We start from the raw sequence: 17,136 nt of genomic DNA, 5'->3' as shown, positions 1-17,136 counted from the left end.
CGACACGTTTTCGGCCTACTGATTATAACATTTTAACAAGACTTCATATTGCTTACTTAAGTACCAACTTTTCTGCCAATACTTACTTAAGTTTTTTCCACAGATTCACGAACGAGCAGCGGTTGCGCCTGGTGCAGTTTGTGACGGGCACCTCGTCCATCCCCTACGAGGGTTTCTCCGCTCTGCGGGGCTCCACGGGCCCGCGGCGCTTCTGCATCGAGCGCTGGGGCCGCATCGAGTCCCTGCCGCGCGCGCACACCTGCTTCAACCGCCTCGACCTGCCGCCCTACCCCACGCCGCAGCTGCTGCACGAGAAGCTATTGCTAGCCGTCGAGGAAACCAACACTTTCGGCATCGAGTAGAGTTTCGACACGGAAGTCCTCGCCTATTGACACAACTGTTACAAGCTATTGATCCGCTGTTTTTGCATTAATTTATTTCTCCAAAAACTCGCAGTAGACCATAGTATTACCATAAGCAAGCCAAGAACCGGAATAGGCAAGTCTGTGTTCAGCTGAGATATTTGAATATTAAATTGTAAATCAGTTCAGAATGCCTTATAGTTAGAGTAAAGTAAGATAAAGAAACTAACATTTCTATTAATGCTTAGTTGTCTAGATCTTTGCTTACCTAGTTATGAAAGGGTATCCCCTGTGTAAATATGTCAATGTTACTTATTAGAGAACTTAGTCAACATACAAAGATTATGTTATGTGTAGGTTATTGTAATATAATATGTATAAGTAGTTGTGTCTAGAAAAGCCACTTCTCAATTGAGTTAATAACTTATTTATAACAGTAACGCTTTTAGTTTTAAGTGAAGTGTATTGTGGCTGTGAACGGAACCTTGAGTCCGTATTAGGTTACGCTTCAACTCTTTATTATAATTATTATATTTACTAAAACCTTTCAACTTTTGACAAAGCTTATCTCTTATCAAACAAGAACTTAGGCTTGAACTCCATAATAAGTAATTTTACTTGGCTTTAAATCTGTGCAGTTTCACTAATGGCATCACTAGTCAAATCATGTCAAGAACTGATGAAAGATCTGGCCTGCTTTCTGGAATTATTTGTAAATATTTGATAAGTTAGATTGCAGTAAAGTATATTTAATTTTAATATATTTGTCACTTCTTATTCCCTGTACAAAGAAAAAGCCTACATAGTTTGTTGAAATTTATTTAAAATGATAGCCAAACTACTACCTACCTATTTATTCAGTGCTTAGCTCTTTGCACTTTGGTATTTTATTTTCAAGTATTAATATTGCTATGTTTAATATTTAATAACTTTGTGTATTGTTTTACTATGTAAATTTTTAGTAAATTGTTATCGTGTGAAGTGAAAATGTGTCAATATACAATATTACTTACAAAATCCTTTGTTTAATTTTATTTTGATCCATGATTAAAATCAAGTGATCACTGCTATAACAGGGGGAGGAAGGGCTAGCTCACTAGAATGATGATAAGTCACTGATAAGCAGTCAGGTAAATGAAGTTGCATACTCTAAAAGAAAGGTCAGGTCATATTTTCCCAATAATACAGAATTCACACATACAAAATGTTTTATTTTTCAAGAAGTTCGTGTAACAACAAAAATCAACCTTGTTATTTTTAAGACCTTAACTTTTAAACATATATAACTATTTACAGTTCCCAAAGTCTGCATTATTTGTCAACACAAACTCATGATATAAAATGCGACAAGGGTTATTCTCACAAACGCTACACTAACTTGTGACTGAGTGTTCATCATGTCACATTCTGTAAGATTAAAACCTTAATTCAAAATTAAAACCATAAGCAGATGTGATTACAATGATGATAGAAGCTACTGTTATTAAGTTCGGAACGGCATTAATGTAGCTAAAATAGTGTATGCAAAAGTAAAACTATAAGTTATCCTCCCCCTTCTCTCATATCGCCAGCGATACTAATGATACCGACTCACAGCTCAAATATCTACTGTGAACCAAGGTCGTCACGGAGATTGTCAACTTCAAAACTCACTACAATTCAATGTAATATAATACACATGTATGTAAATATTTTGTATATTTACTTCAAAAATAACGGTACATACATATTTAATTTGTATTCTATCATACTTTCGAAAGGGGAGAAGAGCAAGGGCTCACATGTGTTTCTAGCCGAGAGAGGGGAAATCCTTGCTGTCATCAACCTTAGGCGGAGCAGGCTGGCTCACTCGCGGCGCTGGGCGCTCCTCTGGAGGCGCTTCGTCGCGGGGCGGGCCGCGCGGCCGACCCCCACGCCCGCGGCCGCGTCCGCCGCGCCCGCCGGTGCCTCCACGCCGAGCGTTGTCGCTGAACGTGAACTCGATGCCCAGCACGCGCTTCTGCCGGCCCACGCGCTGCGGGTAGTCGGCGGTGATGTCGTACTCCTCGTCTTCCTCTTCCTCCTCCTCCACCTTCTCCGCCTCCTTCTTCTTCTCGAGCACCACCAGGTTCTTCCACTGGCTCAGGTCCTCGCCCTCGCCGGCCTTGCGCAGGTTCCACTGCGGCGCCGTGCGCTGGGCGTTGCGGAGCGCCTTGTACTCGTCCAGCGTGAGCTCCCGCGGCTCCTCCTCGGCCGGCACGGCCGGCGCCTCGGCCTGCTGCCCGTCACCCGCCGCCGCCGCGTCCACGGCCGTGGTGTCGGCTACGTCACCGTCGGACCCGGTTTTGTTCAGCTCGTCGATCATGTCGTCCTTGATAGTTCCCCAGTTGTGAGGGCCGCCTCCCTCGCGCTTGTCGACGGGCTTGACGCCGGTCTTGTCGGAGCCGGACCTCCTGTCGTACTCACGCTTGCCTCGGTTGTCGTAGGGGCGCGGGGCGCGCGGTCCGTCGCGGTCGCGGTCCCGGTTCTCGCGGGGCTCACGCGGCTCGCGCGGCACACGAGGTCCGCGACGCTCGCCTCCCTCGGGGTTGTCGCTCACATTGCGGCGCTCGAAGTTAGGCCTTCGGTCGCGATCACTGAACTCACGCCGCGGGGGACGAGCTCCGCCTTCCTTCTCGACGCCACCGTTCTGCGGCGGTCTGTCTTCACGTCGTCTCGGCGGGGGACGTTCAGGATTGCGTTCAGCTGCATTAGGTCGAGGAGGACCTTTGCTTTTTTGTTGATCGCCGCTCTTGTTCTCTTGAGACTTCACATTCTGGGTTTCCTTGATTCCCTTTCGGGCGGTGACACTAGGACCCTTCGGCTTCGTCTCGGGTTTGCCTTTGTTCTCTTTCTCGGCTTCTTTGGTCTTCTTTTTGAGCTCCTTCGCTTGCTCTCGCGCTTTTAAAGCATCAAGAGGATCGGTCTCATCATCCAAGAAAAGAGCATATCTGTTATCAATCCCCACACCGTAGGAGTTCTCCATTGTGATCCTCTTTATGTTTTAATCACACACAAACTGGATGTTGATGGATTATTTTCACGCACTTAGTAAGGCGACATTTTGTCTTATTTTATTGATTTCATTTAATATGGCGGACGAACACACTAGCACGCCATATGACGAAAGGAATAGAGAACTAAAATGGCGCAGATTGTTTTTTACTGAATGAAAAATTTGTAATATTGTCTATGATTCATTCACAGATTATTTTCTGAGACAGTGCAAAACTCAGAATATTAACGGCCGCGGTGGGTAAAAATAAAGGTTCCTTTTCACTTTTCTGTCAATAGTTACCAAATTTTTTGTGAGGTCATACATACGTTTCACTATTAGCCTTCATATTAACACCTTCTAGCTTGAATAATGAGCTTTTTTGTGGATGGTAAGTTGTTTTTAAATACAGAAATAGGGTAGGTAGTCACAGGCAAAATTTCAAGTATTAAAGTCAGTTTTGTTTCGCTATTTAGGGTTGCTACATGAAAGATAGCTGCGCTCTCATTTAATTTCAGGACTTTATAGTTTCACTGTAAGTTTGTATTGTTACTTTTTGTTACTGCTAAAGGAGTCTACACACCAAACCCGCCGACCCGCCGACACAGCCCGGCGCCTTAAGACTGCTAATTGCTATTTATTATGTTGTTGATAACGGTGTCATGATCGCGAATGATGGACACACTCAGGCACAGTCAGTGACTAACGCTAAACTAACTGGCAAACCTTTGACCATGGTGACCCTTCTAGCTCCAGTCAGTATTTAACTAAGTGCTCTTACGGTGAAGGAAAACATCTTGAAGAAAGCCTGCATATCCAGATACGAGAAACCATCGGCCCATAATAGATCGGCTTGGTGGGAAAAATACCTAGTTTTAGAAAGTCAGTTCAGACCTTGAAGGGGCATCGACACAAAGGATCCATTCGAATGACGATGAGCCAGGTGCAGGCAGTACACCGCACAAAGAATAGATAGAAGCCGGTTATAACGTCACAACAATAATGTAAAGTACATTATACCCTTCTTTATTTTTATATAAATATCATAAATATTTAATTCAATCAAAATACATCTCATAAATTATTAAGTACCAAATGCTATGTAGAGTATTTATGTACTACCAGCCTAGCACTTTTTAATTTTATCACATTTAGGAGGGGGGGCACATGCTGAATCACCCCCCTTTTTGGCCGGGCCCAGGCAAGTCTCCATCAAAAGGCCACATACCAAGTAGGGATCACAATCTGCAGCGGGTCGGCGATCTTCGAAAAAACCCTTACCATTCTTCTCTACGTTGCGCTGTAGTCGGATTGAAGCTTTTCTGCTAGCAACCCCCCATGAAAATTCCTCAAATGGTGCCGTTTCAAATTTTCCTGAGAGCCGCATCCTATTTGCATTTTCATCGTTTCCATAATTTTTCATATGTTTCATGTGATTTTTTTCTAATTTTTTTATACACTCTTTTATAAAATCAAATCCACCATCGGACCGCGTCTTTTTGCAACTGAAGTTGTGATGCATACCCATTCCTGGGTGAAGGTGACCTGCTGGTTTTGGATGATAAGTAATCATAACTCCATAATCTTCAGCAACTCTATTCATAATAAATCGTGACATCCAAAGATCGTCTGGTGCTTTTATGCCAACTGATGTGCCGATTTGCCATTCCCAACCTCCATGCATTACCTCTGCATTTGTTCCTTCAAAGTCCAGACCAGCATACAGACATGCCCGTGCATGGGCTTCAACAATATCTCTGCCTGCTACATATTTTGCTCCAATACCACAGTATGAGAATTCATATTTCACAGCGGGAAATCCGCCACCCTTCGGCCAACCTAGGTTCCAACCATCAACATCCATCATTGTATACTCTTGTTCTAAGCCAAACCATGGATCTTCATCCTTATGAGTTTCACATAAGTCGTTGCAAAATGTCCTGAAATTAGTTTTTGCGGGTTTTCCATCGCTGCCTTGAAATACTTCACACAAAACTAGAATATGTGGCTCCATGCGGAAGGGGTCCTTGTAAAGGGCAACAGGTGATAATACTGTATCCGAGTCACCTGTCTCAGCTTGTCCCGTTGAACTGCCATCAAAAGCCCATTTCGGACAACTTTTAACGTCAGTAGGGGCCTTCCTAAGTATGCGATCCTTGCACCTCATATTTATTCCAGATCCGTCGATCCAGCAGTATGTGGCCATAATTTTATCATCCGGTAAACAAAGTCGGTTATACCTATCAATTACTTTCTTGTTCATTATATGGTTAATGGAATGTTTAAGCATAGTTCTTTTTGTAAAAATACTCAGCCTTGACAGATTTTGTAAAATACTCGTGCAATAACGAAAATTATACATTTTTTAAAAATAATATTATAAATTAGACATGAACCCAAAAGGACATCAAAAGGATGTAATATAATGTATAATAATATAATTATAGTTATAAGTCAAATGCAAAATATGGATTGTTTATCAAGATGCCATATTTTTGATGACATTCGCCTTCCAAAGATAGCTTTTTATTTTATACTCTCATTCATAGCCTCGCGCCTCGTCTCGTGGCTCGTGGCCACTTTCATAGAGAAAAGAACACTACGTTTTAAGAGATGGGAGTGCAAGGGAAAAAAAAGAAAAAAGTACTTGTATTATTTTTTTTTATTCACGCGTACTAACAGAGGGTACCAACAAAACAAAAATTATGACGTACAAAACTGCCAACATAGCCCCGCTGAAATAGTGATGTGCTTCTTATGGATATTTTTTATCGATAACTAGTAAAAAAAAAAGTGCGAGTGTATGTATTACTTTAATTTCAGTTTTACACAATAGGATTTCAGTGTTACACAATGACACCAACGTTAAGTCTCGGTTCAACGTTATGTTATGTTCCTATTTGAACACAAAAATATAATCCATAAAATAAACTCGAGATTTTCCGTTGACGTAAGTGCTATGATATAATGCTGAAATAAAATAAAAGTGGAAAAATATAATTATATTTATTTATTATAAAATAAAGTGTCTGCAGTAAGTCCCACACATGGAATTGTTTTTTTTTTTTCAATTGTGTTCTTAAAATGTTGTGGTAGAAAATGATTGCCACAAATTCGTTTAAGTTGATGTAGCTTTTCAATAGGCACATAAACCAGATCCTCCTTACCGGTCATCTTAACCCACTGTTTACATCTGCAAACAACATTTTTATAATTATTATTAAACAATTAAATATTATTTAAGTAGGTATAATAAAAGTCACTGGTAATTTTTGTATAGAGATCCGAATTTGATTTTCGCTAATTTCCAAAACTAGTAGACAAAAGTTGTTCTGATTGATGAGCTGTGCGTACTAATGATAAATAAAAATATCGATATCGATAAAAAAACATTCATGCACTATTGTTGGTTGTGCTGACCCTCCAGTTATTTTATTAGACTTTAACTTTTTTATACATATAAATCATCTAAATCCTATGCTTTAGCCTTTAATTGTAGCTTACCTTTCCTCATCCAGTGGAAATTTGGCCATGAAAATTCTCTTTTGGCCATCTATACGACCGGCTAGCGGCTCTTAAACCACATATTTCACAAGTTTTATAAAACATAATTATTATCAATAATATCAAGCAACACTAATAGTTAGGTACCTCCACACAAACACTGCACTTATCCACAGTAATAATAATATATAAATAACTGTTAAATCTTAATTTATTTATGATTTAAAATTATTTTTTCAAACTAAACGATTGACTGACTGACACTGACAGATGACAAAAGCCAAAGAATGTCTATGATAGCGTAAAAAGTACTCTGTGAGCGGTGCTCGCCATTATTTTTCGTACGCGTTCCATACTTATTTTTCTCCAGACTGTCTTTCGCCAGACTGGCCACTTTCTCGAGAGAAGTACTTATGTTCATTAGTGGCCAAAGAGCATAATTAGTACGAGAAGTGGTTCATCAAGCTCGAAATGTTATTGGTATTTTCTGCACGAGAGAAAGGGCGTGAGTTACGCACGAGAGATGGAAGCGCAAATGAATAGAGTTTTCTATTCATATTAATACTCTTCTCGCCTTGCCGCACCTGCCGGTGGGAAACATCCTTTATTTTCTACGTCGTGTGGTCGTACCTAATAGACCCTTAGAATAAGAATTAACGGTTCACTTCGCTCCTCCTTGCCACAGACCATCTTATCTAATGACAGTTTAATTTGACAGCTGTGCATGTGCAGTGGATCTTTTTTAATTTTTTTTAATAACATAACCTCCAATTCAAATGTAAGATAACCTAAAATTTAAAACTAAACGGAAACGAATTATTAAGCGAAGATAGTATTAAATAAATCATACTAGATAATCATGTTAATTTCCAACAAGTAATTTATTTAGCGAGATTTCAAGAATGGAAACGTAAGTAAAGTAAAAATACAGATAATTTTTTCGCAATAATTTATGGCCCATGCGTAGTATTATTCACGATCACTGAGTTTCATTAGAACTATTTATGACATTATCTCAATATTGCCGGTGGACAGCTAAAATTAAAGTTGAAATATTGAACTTGTACAAGTACTGTTGACACCAACCACTAACTATTCCTCATATCTGCTGATACTTAAATGCCCAGTTAGTCGTGTTAGTCACACACGGCAAAGAGCCATTCAACCAAAATTGAATTGAATTACTTAAAATATTTCTCGCGTGAACTCTACAAAAAGGCCAATTTCAGGCTGTGTAGGGTGCCCAACCTGTACAACACAAACTGAGCAGTCAGCCATAGCATTAATCTGGCTGGACATCCATTCACCCCAGTTTCATCAGGCTAAATCATTAATTTTGTATTTTTTCTTCTTTTAGAGTCAAAGCGAACTCTGCATTTTTGTGCAACTTTGAAGTCATGCAGATATTGCAACAACTCAAAGACAATACCCAGAAAAAGCACAAAAGAGAGGGATCTCTGGCAACAGTTACCTATGAGGTATGTAGTGAAATAATTTACTTTTTCAATTAAGCTACACTAGTTGATATACATTATTTTACTTTTTTAAACTCACAAACCACCTATTTATTCATTCAAACATTTTTACTTAGAGTTTGCCCAGGTACTTTACAATTCAACAAACATTAAGAATTACTTAATAATTTTATTCCAGACTGTCAGGTATCTGCAAGAGACGGAGTGCAAGAACCAGAGTGCCGCAGGAATTCAGAAGTGTTTGGAGGCCCTCAAGGCATTCAAGTTGACCAAAGTTGAGAAGTTGATGATGATCAACAGTCCCCCTCGAACTGAACTGGATATTCAATTGGTATTACAACAATTTTTTATTATTATTATTTTGCAAACATGCAATCAGTAGGTATGTACATATATTATGTGGGCAGGACAGTGTGTAAACGTGATACTCCTCATGCTGCTGCTATTGCCACTCGTGCTGCCCGGCACTCCCCTGAATGGCGGTTTTTTGTGCGGATGTCTAATGACCGGTGGCGCGAGTAGCAGTGCGTGTTTACATTCTGCTCTGATGCTCAGTATTCACTTGTATTTCGACGTCTGCCACTGCCGAAACTTGAAAGCAAAGTGATTGGTAGGGCAGTATGTAAACACACACTCCTTTCGATCCTGCTGCAGCAATATTTAGGGAATTATTGCTGGCAGCAGGAGGGGTAGCGGCAGGGGCTGAATGTAAATGAGGTATATCAGATATTATGAGCAGTTGTGTTGTGAGACTTGACTTGGTAAGGTGCCCTCCTTCTGTCAGGCACCCTTTATTATTGGCTTGTAGGTATTTGAGATAACTTTTTATAATGCCTTCTACAAAAATGAAATATTTTATATTGTGCATTATACTCTTTTTTCACAGATGGTGGAAGAAAGTGAAGAGAGACTCACTGAAGATGAAGTTAAAAGAATCATAGAGATCATGAAGGAATGTCTGCCTGAATAAATATTTAGATTTATGTAGTTATATTTAAGTAAGTAATAATTATCTAAGTACACAGCACATCTATTGTGTGGATTTCATCATACATAATTATCCTATAGTCACCCACCCAGGTATAATTTAATTTAAATATATAAAGTAAGTCCATGTGGATTGTAGCGCTTCATACAACTGCTATTAAATACTAGCCATTTTAGAGGTAGATGCATGGCCATGTGGGGACAGTTCAAAGATAATGGGCTAGTTCATCATAATTTGCGATGGTTTTTATATTCGGAAGCATTATTTCTCATTAGGTATAGTATACACCAATACCAACAACACATTAAGTATATTTTTATCTTATTCCTCATAAACAACTGGTACCATAAAATATATTATCATAAAATGCGATCCATGTTTTATAATTCTGTGTATGATAAGCAATCTGTTTTTCGATAGGTAGGTGGTATTTATCTATGTGTTATCACTGAATTGTTAAGTCATTCTTTTTGGTATTTTTTTATTCACAAGTGGACTTCTGACATTATCACTGTTGATCCTGTTAGCTCTACAATGAGTAGGCATACCAGTAAGTTATTTTATTAAGTAAATTTTACATTATTACTTACACTACCTATATAATTACCTACTACTGTCTTGTCATGGTTTCCATCACAAATGCGACTAGCATAATGTACATCAGATTAGACTGGCCGCTACGTCAGATATACAATAGAATAGAATACTACTTTATTGACTAAACAGAACACAAATAACAATTTATACAGTGGATATAACACAATAGGCGGCCTTATCGCTAAAAGCGAACTCTTCCAGGCAACCTTTTGGTGGAGGAATGACTTAAAGAATAAATGAGGAAGGTGTACAAATGTATTGGTAAACATTCACAGTTTTTTACATATTTTTTAATTGATTATCACCTCTTTTCCAGTAAACAACATGTCGAAGCTGCTGCTATACAAGGTGGACGGTAGCCCCCCTTCCAACTCCATCCTCATGATCGCTCACCTGCTGAACCTGGACATGGACTATAAGGAGCCCGACCTACTGCGCTTGGAGCACCGCTCGCCTGAATTTAAAAAGGTACTTAACATGTTCATGTTCGAAATCTTATCCTATTCTGATAGTAAGTAGTGGTGAATGGATGTTTGTTACTCTTTCATGGAAAAACGTTTTTTATTAAATTAGGTATGTAGTCACACTGTGGGTGCTGCTTTTTATCGAAATAAAACTCGCGGGATAAGTTACTTACTTTATAATAGATCAACAGAGTTGACTAGGGTTTGTCACCGTGGTGAGAGAATTAGCCAGGCAGATTTGTTGCTTCTTGGTAACTTGATTTAACTGACAAACAGGGCATAAAATAATGCAGTGTTATAATAATAAATGGTCGGAACAATAGGAAAAGAAAAGTATTTATAAATCATTATTTATGTTATCTTTTCAGATCAATCCCATGGGTACGATTCCCGTATTGAAGGATGGTAACTTCGTTCTTGCTGAAAGGTAAATATACGCTTCATTAGCGTCAACTTTATTGCTATCAATTTCGCAAAGATCAATGTTTGTTTCAATAAATACATGTATAGCTACTTACTAAGCCGACCGACCGACCCAGTAATAGCCACTATCAATGTCAGAAGATAACATTCTTTAGCCTTGATTACTGTGTATCTATGTATAGATTTACCGATAGTAGTAACTTTAATGATTCAACTTTGATCAATCATTGGTGATATTTGATCTATATCAGATTCGCGCACCACAGTTTAACTGTGTGTGTGTAGGTAAAAAAACTCCCCCAAAACTGTTAGACAAGTTGTAGGAATATTCAGTAAGTGTTGGAACTCTTACGTATACTTCTATCATAAGCCATCTATGACAGAATTTTAAATAACATACCTTACTGGTACATCCCTTTCTGCCAGATGCTTCCCATAACCCTCATTCCTACATCTCTTTCACCGCTATAACTTGACCAATACATCTTATTCTCCCTCTCGTCCAACACTTAATCTATAACTTGACCAACTCATCACATCCCACGCAGCCACTCGATCCTGAAGTACATACATCTCTCTCACTATAACTTGACCAACACACCTCCGCAGCCACTCGATCCTCAAGTACATAGTGGAGAAGTACGGCGGGCCTCAACGAAGCTCTCTCTACCCGTTCGACCTGCAGACGCGAGCCGCCGTGGACGAGCGCATGCACTTCGACACGGGCGTGCTGTTCATCAGCCTCTCTAGTGTTGTGGTAAGTTATACTTTACCTCTATAGGTTAAGGTACAGGCACAGAATAATAACTCGCTATTGGTCTATTGTAGCATAGATACGTACAAAACCATGGAAAGGCAAAGCGCAAGAGCCATGCGATTGATGAGCGGTATGCCGCTCTGTCGCTATTGGTCTAATGCAGCTGCAGCATTGACGTGCTCTCTTACCATTCATTAATGAAAGCATGAAAGCCAATGAATTTTGCTCTTGCTGCAGTTAGTAACCAAATAGTGTTGTAGGTATGTTAGAATTATAAGAAAGCCCGAAGGAGGAGATACATTTATGATATCACAATCCTTGCCTAACTTGGCTGCTTGCTAACTTAGGTTATTTACTATTTAACACAGGAGTTGCGGCAAATTACAATCTTATGCAAAACAAAATAATCGACCCCTGATAACGTTACGATGCGGTTTAATGTTTACTTGTCGATGCAGATATTTCAAGCAGATACAGTTAGTGCTGCGCTTTTGATCATCAAGTATTCTATTAATTTAATTGATATAAATCTCAGTATAATTTCCTATCTTATATTTGCATCTATTTTTAATGCCTACTCCGTTATCGATTCGCAGAAAGCCAGCATATTCGGCGACCAGCCGGCGGTGACCCCCGAGCAGCTGGCCAGCATCGAGTCCTCCTACGCCACTCTGGAGCTCTACCTGGAACGGTCGCGGTTCGTGGCGGCGGACCACCTCACTATTGCTGACTTCGGCGTGTTGTCTACTACACTCGCGCTGCGCCACATCCTGCCCATTGATGCCAACAAGTTAGTATAAGTTCTGCTGTACTTACTTATTGTGAAGCGCCGCCACTCTTTACCATCTTGGGCCAGCTTAGCGTCAATTCACACGTACCACAACCACACCACGTCGCAGCGACAAAAGCGTCGCGGCGTTGCCGTTGCAATGTGGTTGCGATGTGGTCGTATTACACAGGTGGTCGATAACAACGGCAAAATGTTTCACGTGTGAATTGGATTATTCATTGTCAATACAAAATATACGCCCGACCACACCGCGTGGTTGTGGTGTGGTTGTGGTTGTGGTGTGGTTGTGGTACGTCTGAATTGACCCTTAGAGACACCCGCCCAAGACATCCCAACCTGGCCCATTTCCTTTTTGACAGAGCGCTGCCATGTCCCTCGGGATGCCCTGTCAATGCTTCCTTTGGGACGTCTTCAGTACGCCTGAGAATGTGTCCGCTAATAAATAATGCTTGTACTCCACTTGGCTATTCCTATTTGCGTATTAGCCAAAACTTCCATGTGTGGCCAGTATATTCGGCAAACTTATTGCCGTATTTACCTGTAAACTGCCTACGTATTTGGCAAATATAGCCAATTGAAGTTTTTACGAATAGCGAAGTGGGGTAGCAGTATAATGTGTGTACATCTACTTCAGGTTTTTATTGATTCGTTAAAAGACTCGTCATTATTGGTGAATTTTGATTGGAGTTGTAGCCCCACCCAACCCCTTATTCTTCTACCCAAACCCAATTAATATTTCTGACGCATAGTATAATATTTTTTTCCAGATTCCCGAAGATTTCTGCGTGGTTATCGCAACTAGAAGAAGAAGCATTCGTTAAAAATGTTGGCGCGCCTAATATGGAAAAGTTTAAAGCTATCCTGTATTCTTCGTGGGAGCGAAATAAGTCTAAGATGGCTAGATAAGTACAAAATAATTCAACTGAATAAATATATTTTAGATAACATCAATGCGGATTTTTATTACCTATTTATCCATAATATTATAGTCAACAAATAGATGATGTAGTACTATATATTATTATTATAATAAAGGAGTAGGTCTTGAGTAGGTAGGTACTTCATCAAAAATTAAAAATGGCCCAGTAAAATTTTCTGACATCTCTAAACTATATTACTTACCTACTCTGTGGAAATCTCATTAAAAAAACTAATCATAGATGGCGTTAGTAAATACCTACTACGAAATGTAGTACTCAACTTCCATTTATATGAAGGTTTTACATTGACGAAAGAAATATTTCGTCATTGAGGTTTTACAAGCGCCCGCCGCGAGTTATACCTTAGTTTTACGAAGTTTTACAGAGTTTTATTTACCCATAACTAGTGTAATGACATTATAATTACTACTTATTATTCTGTGCCATAACGTAGTTTATTACTTCTATGGTTTTACAAAGAAGTACGTAGTATGTTCACACGAGCCCCCTGGCTCCATACATTCACGGGGACCTAATTTATTTATAGGAAAGAAACAAAAAGGTAGAAGTAGAACATATTGATACAACAGCAGCACTTTCAATCTATGTTAGAGAACATATCTTTTGTACTAGTACATAGGCTCTCTACTATGTGACTACGTATTGATCAGTTATCGTGTTGAAGCTGAAACACACGAGCAACCTGGCTGAAAACCATAAGTTGCTTTTCAGAAACAGAACGATAATATCAGAAGCAAGGCAAAGGCAAGGAACATAAATAAAGACAGAGTGAAGAGGGAGCATGGCAAACTTCACAGAGTAGGTAATAATATGCAAACTCTTTTGTAAGCACTGTCCTTCTGAGCACTGACAATACATGAAGGTGTTGCCAAATCAAAAAAGTATTTCAACAGTACTGCCATCTAGTACATAAAATGTGAACGAATAGTTTAAAAGTTTTCGGTTGTAGTGGCGCTGGCGTCGCATCGCAGAACTTTCAAACTTGAAGTTCGAATGAATGAATCAGACAGAAACGTGTACGGCGAAGTGCGGTCGGGTCGTCGATTCGCAAGTGTTGCGCCGCGGTTGTCAAATTGTAATTGTTTTTTCCGGAACGCGTGTGTAAATAAACACGATAAATCTTTTGATTGCAAGTAATCATGAAGTGATACAAATGTTAGTTTGAATCGTGTCGATTTACAGTGGAGCGTTTAAATGTAAACCGTAACCGCTTCTCGCAATGACAAGGGAGAGCACTCGGTTACCTTTTGAGAAACCGGAGGCATTAAAATGTTTCATGTGGCCTAATTGATGCCTTTTCCTTACCGATAAGTGTATTGGTTGCATATAAGGACTAGTGTGATTCGTTCAGTGACGCTTGGGAGTAAATTGTCGTCGATAATCGTCAGTCGTTTACACGTTGAAAAATGAGTGTTTTGAGTGGTTTGAGCAAAGCGGACTTGAAGACTGCTAGTGATGGCCTGCTGGAGCTGTCCGAGGAGCGTCTGCGCAGCATCATGCGCTCGGAGCCCATCACCGACGTCTACCATGTGGAGCAAACCCCCTTCGCAAGGTCAGTGCAACTGTCACTAAACCTCAACAACTTTGAAAAGTTTCCATCAACAGGTTAATGTAACTAAACTCTGAATAATAACAACACGTTGTTAGTGATCCTACAACTGCATCCATAGTTTATAATAGCTCTTACTTTACTCTAAGATCAAGTTCTATCTTCAGTACAAAACATTGTCTTGATCATGCCTTCATACATAGGTTGTATAGTTATACAATAATATACAATGCATGCATGTGTGACAACATACTGACTGATAGTAGTATAGTGCTGCAGTGAATCACTGTTGTGTAGATTACTGATAGTAAACTGTAGAGACTTGTTTATGAGTTGTAACCTTTAAAACTACCACATCATATTTTCAAACATTTATTTAAACAATACTTATACAATGTACATGGAACAAACTGCTGTGTGTAGACCTTGATATCACTGTTATTTTATAATTTGAGACCTTACAATTTAGACATAACATGGGTAACAAATTGATGTGTACTACGGGTAGGAAATAAAAGTTAAGTACCTACGTTTAATTTTCAAAAAATTATACACACAAAAAAGTAACATATGAATGAATTTTGAGACCAACTGAATGTGACAGTACAAAAATACCTATGCAGGTACATACAGAAAAATTCAGAAGCTTCTCTTTTCTTTCAAAGTCGGTTAAAACTCTGCCTATCTTTATAATTTTTTTTTTATATTTGTGATTGTTGTCAGTCGATCGCAGTAATTTGCAGATCCTATACTATAGTATTCATGTAAACATGGTAAAAATCTAAAAGGTCTTTTAATGGTTTGTATGTTTTAGCATAACTCAAAAAAATCTGTAATGGAGGTACATAAAAGGGAATTAAATTAAAGATTAATTTCAGATCCACCCTGATACATATTGTGTGTTCATGAAGGCAAATTGATATTACAGTCCTAAACAAGGTGACTAAAATACACTCTTATTTCATAGCTTGAACTGTGTGTGTGTGTGATTAAAATAACACAATACAAAATAGAACTAAAAAAATATAATGTAAAATCCTAAAACAAATCTTTCGTTGTTCCAAATAATAAAATCTTTAATGATATAATTACAAAAATTGAGACTGAATTGATTCTATTTATTACATCATTCATCTGTTATTGATTGATTGCATAGACACTTCCTTACAGGATTTAGTCATACATAACATAATCAGTCATACATCAAAAGCTACCTATTTCTATTAGAGACTATTGCTATAAAGTTACCCAGTTGTTATCATAAATTAAAAGTACCTAAGTAGGTTCCAAAGTTTTACCATAATTCATTATTGTCAACCTTTTGTAAATTGATATTTTTATTTGTATTGTATTTTTTAAAAGCCTAGCTACAAAATGCTGGCAGTACAATAATCAAAATATCTTTCACAACAAGAAACCTTTTTTTAGGTAAAAAAAATATATTTACCTCAACATTAAATGCAATTTAAGTAGTTACATGCAAACAAACACAAACTATGTTATCTACTTCTACAAACACTGTACTGTTTATTCACAAGTTGCTTTTTGTTGACGTTAGATGATCGTTAAATCCTTGAATACAACAAGCTATTGCGCCACCTCCTACTGATAGACTTGCGAAATCACGCTCTTGACCAGGCTAGGCTATACGTTTGTCGCAAATAGGTGATGAGCGGTGATGCCTAGTTCTCGGTCAAGCTACGAAGTTTTCAACTTGTAAAAACGAAATGCCTTGTGGACTGTGGATCTTTCCATGCGCGTGCGCTGTACGCGCAAGGTCGCGCGCCGCCGCCGCCGCCGCCGCCGCTGCGCGCATGACGTCGTTATTTAGTTATCGCTCGGCGTCGTTAGCTCTTGCGGCTAGTTACACTAATTGCACTTTTTGTTTATACAACTGCACTGTTTTTGCTCAAGCTGTAGGCAAAGGTCGACATAAGACATTCCTTAGTGAAATTGAATATGTTGTTAGTCGCTGACAGTGTAGCCTGCCAGTGCGCCGCTTCCTTTACAACCTTTAGCCGGAATGGAATGCCGGAAACGGTAGCCGCTTACAAGCGGGCTAGAAACTAACTACTTAAAAGCAATAACTATTTAAGATTATATCGTCGGTTGTAGTTAAATTAACAGTTTATTTTCAAATGTTTAATATCGGTAACTACCTCGGGCGATCCGCGCCGTAGTGGCTCGTAAGTGAAATTGTACAAGCTACGCTGGGCCAGCGTTTAAGTAAATGAAAGGAATCGTTTAACAGCTGGTATAGTTAGTTGTTATTG

The 17,136-nt window shown here is 39.1% G+C and overlaps 6 protein-coding genes and 1 long non-coding RNA gene across 13 annotated transcripts in view; 4 read left to right on the top strand and 3 right to left on the bottom strand.

Moving 5' to 3' along the window:
* The window catches only part of LOC105392491 (E3 ubiquitin-protein ligase HECW2), a 95,872-nt gene extending 94,493 nt beyond the window's left edge, over positions 1-1,379 (top strand). For all 5 annotated transcript variants that reach the window (XM_048623644.1, XM_048623643.1, XM_048623645.1 and 2 more), the window contains one exon: positions 104-1,379. In XM_048623644.1, coding sequence (XP_048479601.1) covers positions 104-362 — 259 coding nt within the window. In that variant the 3' untranslated portion in view covers positions 363-1,379. The remainder of the gene's footprint in view (positions 1-103) is intronic.
* A 173-nt stretch (positions 1,380-1,552) lies between these two features.
* LOC105392489 (plasminogen activator inhibitor 1 RNA-binding protein) lies at positions 1,553-3,535 on the bottom strand. The gene has a single exon (XM_038118093.2). The coding sequence runs from the start codon at positions 3,364-3,366 to the stop codon at positions 2,152-2,154; it is 1,215 nt and encodes a 404-aa protein (XP_037974021.2). The 5' UTR covers positions 3,367-3,535; the 3' UTR covers positions 1,553-2,151.
* An 826-nt stretch (positions 3,536-4,361) lies between these two features.
* On the bottom strand, positions 4,362-5,876 carry LOC105392479 (glutamine synthetase 1, mitochondrial). The gene has a single exon (XM_011564105.3). The coding sequence runs from the start codon at positions 5,735-5,737 to the stop codon at positions 4,502-4,504; it is 1,236 nt and encodes a 411-aa protein (XP_011562407.3). The 5' UTR covers positions 5,738-5,876; the 3' UTR covers positions 4,362-4,501.
* Positions 5,877-6,169: 293 nt separating this feature from the next.
* Positions 6,170-7,262, bottom strand: LOC125489059. The gene is made up of 2 exons (XR_007266706.1): positions 6,880-7,262; positions 6,170-6,568 (listed from the first exon to the last, which is right to left on the bottom strand). It is a non-coding gene; the product is annotated as an uncharacterized LOC125489059 (long non-coding RNA).
* A 336-nt stretch (positions 7,263-7,598) lies between these two features.
* On the top strand, positions 7,599-9,526 carry LOC105392477 (DNA-directed RNA polymerase III subunit RPC9). Of its 2 annotated transcripts, none has more exons than XM_038118010.2 (4): positions 7,599-7,789; positions 8,237-8,357; positions 8,533-8,685; positions 9,241-9,526. In XM_038118010.2, the coding sequence occupies exons 1-4, from the start codon at positions 7,782-7,784 to the stop codon at positions 9,322-9,324; spliced, it is 366 nt and encodes a 121-aa protein (XP_037973938.1). In that variant the 5' UTR covers positions 7,599-7,781; the 3' UTR covers positions 9,325-9,526. The 2 variants fall into 2 exon arrangements, with proteins under 2 accessions (XP_037973938.1, XP_048479542.1); XM_048623585.1 differs by lacking the exon at positions 7,599-7,789 and adding an exon at positions 7,845-7,948.
* Positions 9,527-9,733: 207 nt separating this feature from the next.
* On the top strand, positions 9,734-13,324 carry LOC105386021 (glutathione S-transferase 1-like). Its single transcript, XM_048623584.1, has 6 exons — positions 9,734-9,892; positions 10,256-10,407; positions 10,772-10,830; positions 11,436-11,583; positions 12,180-12,373; positions 13,141-13,324. The coding sequence occupies exons 1-6, from the start codon at positions 9,877-9,879 to the stop codon at positions 13,277-13,279; spliced, it is 708 nt and encodes a 235-aa protein (XP_048479541.1). The 5' UTR covers positions 9,734-9,876; the 3' UTR covers positions 13,280-13,324.
* A 979-nt stretch (positions 13,325-14,303) lies between these two features.
* LOC105381564 (death-associated protein kinase related) overlaps positions 14,304-17,136 on the top strand; it is a 135,395-nt gene continuing 132,562 nt past the window's right edge. Inside the window, exon 1 of one of the 2 annotated variants that reach the window (XM_038118043.2) lies at positions 14,304-14,866. In XM_038118043.2, the coding sequence (XP_037973971.2) occupies positions 14,721-14,866 (146 nt within the window). In that variant the 5' untranslated portion in view covers positions 14,304-14,720. The remainder of the gene's footprint in view (positions 14,867-17,136) is intronic. The other variant, XM_038118042.2, reaches the window with a different exon arrangement.

The sequence above is a fragment of the Plutella xylostella genome, chromosome 10 (assembly GCF_932276165.1).
Source record: "Plutella xylostella chromosome 10, ilPluXylo3.1, whole genome shotgun sequence".
NCBI lineage: Eukaryota > Metazoa > Arthropoda > Insecta > Lepidoptera > Plutellidae > Plutella > Plutella xylostella.
The sequence above is the reverse complement of the archived record's forward strand: the minus strand, read 5'-3'. Positions and strand labels throughout refer to the sequence as shown.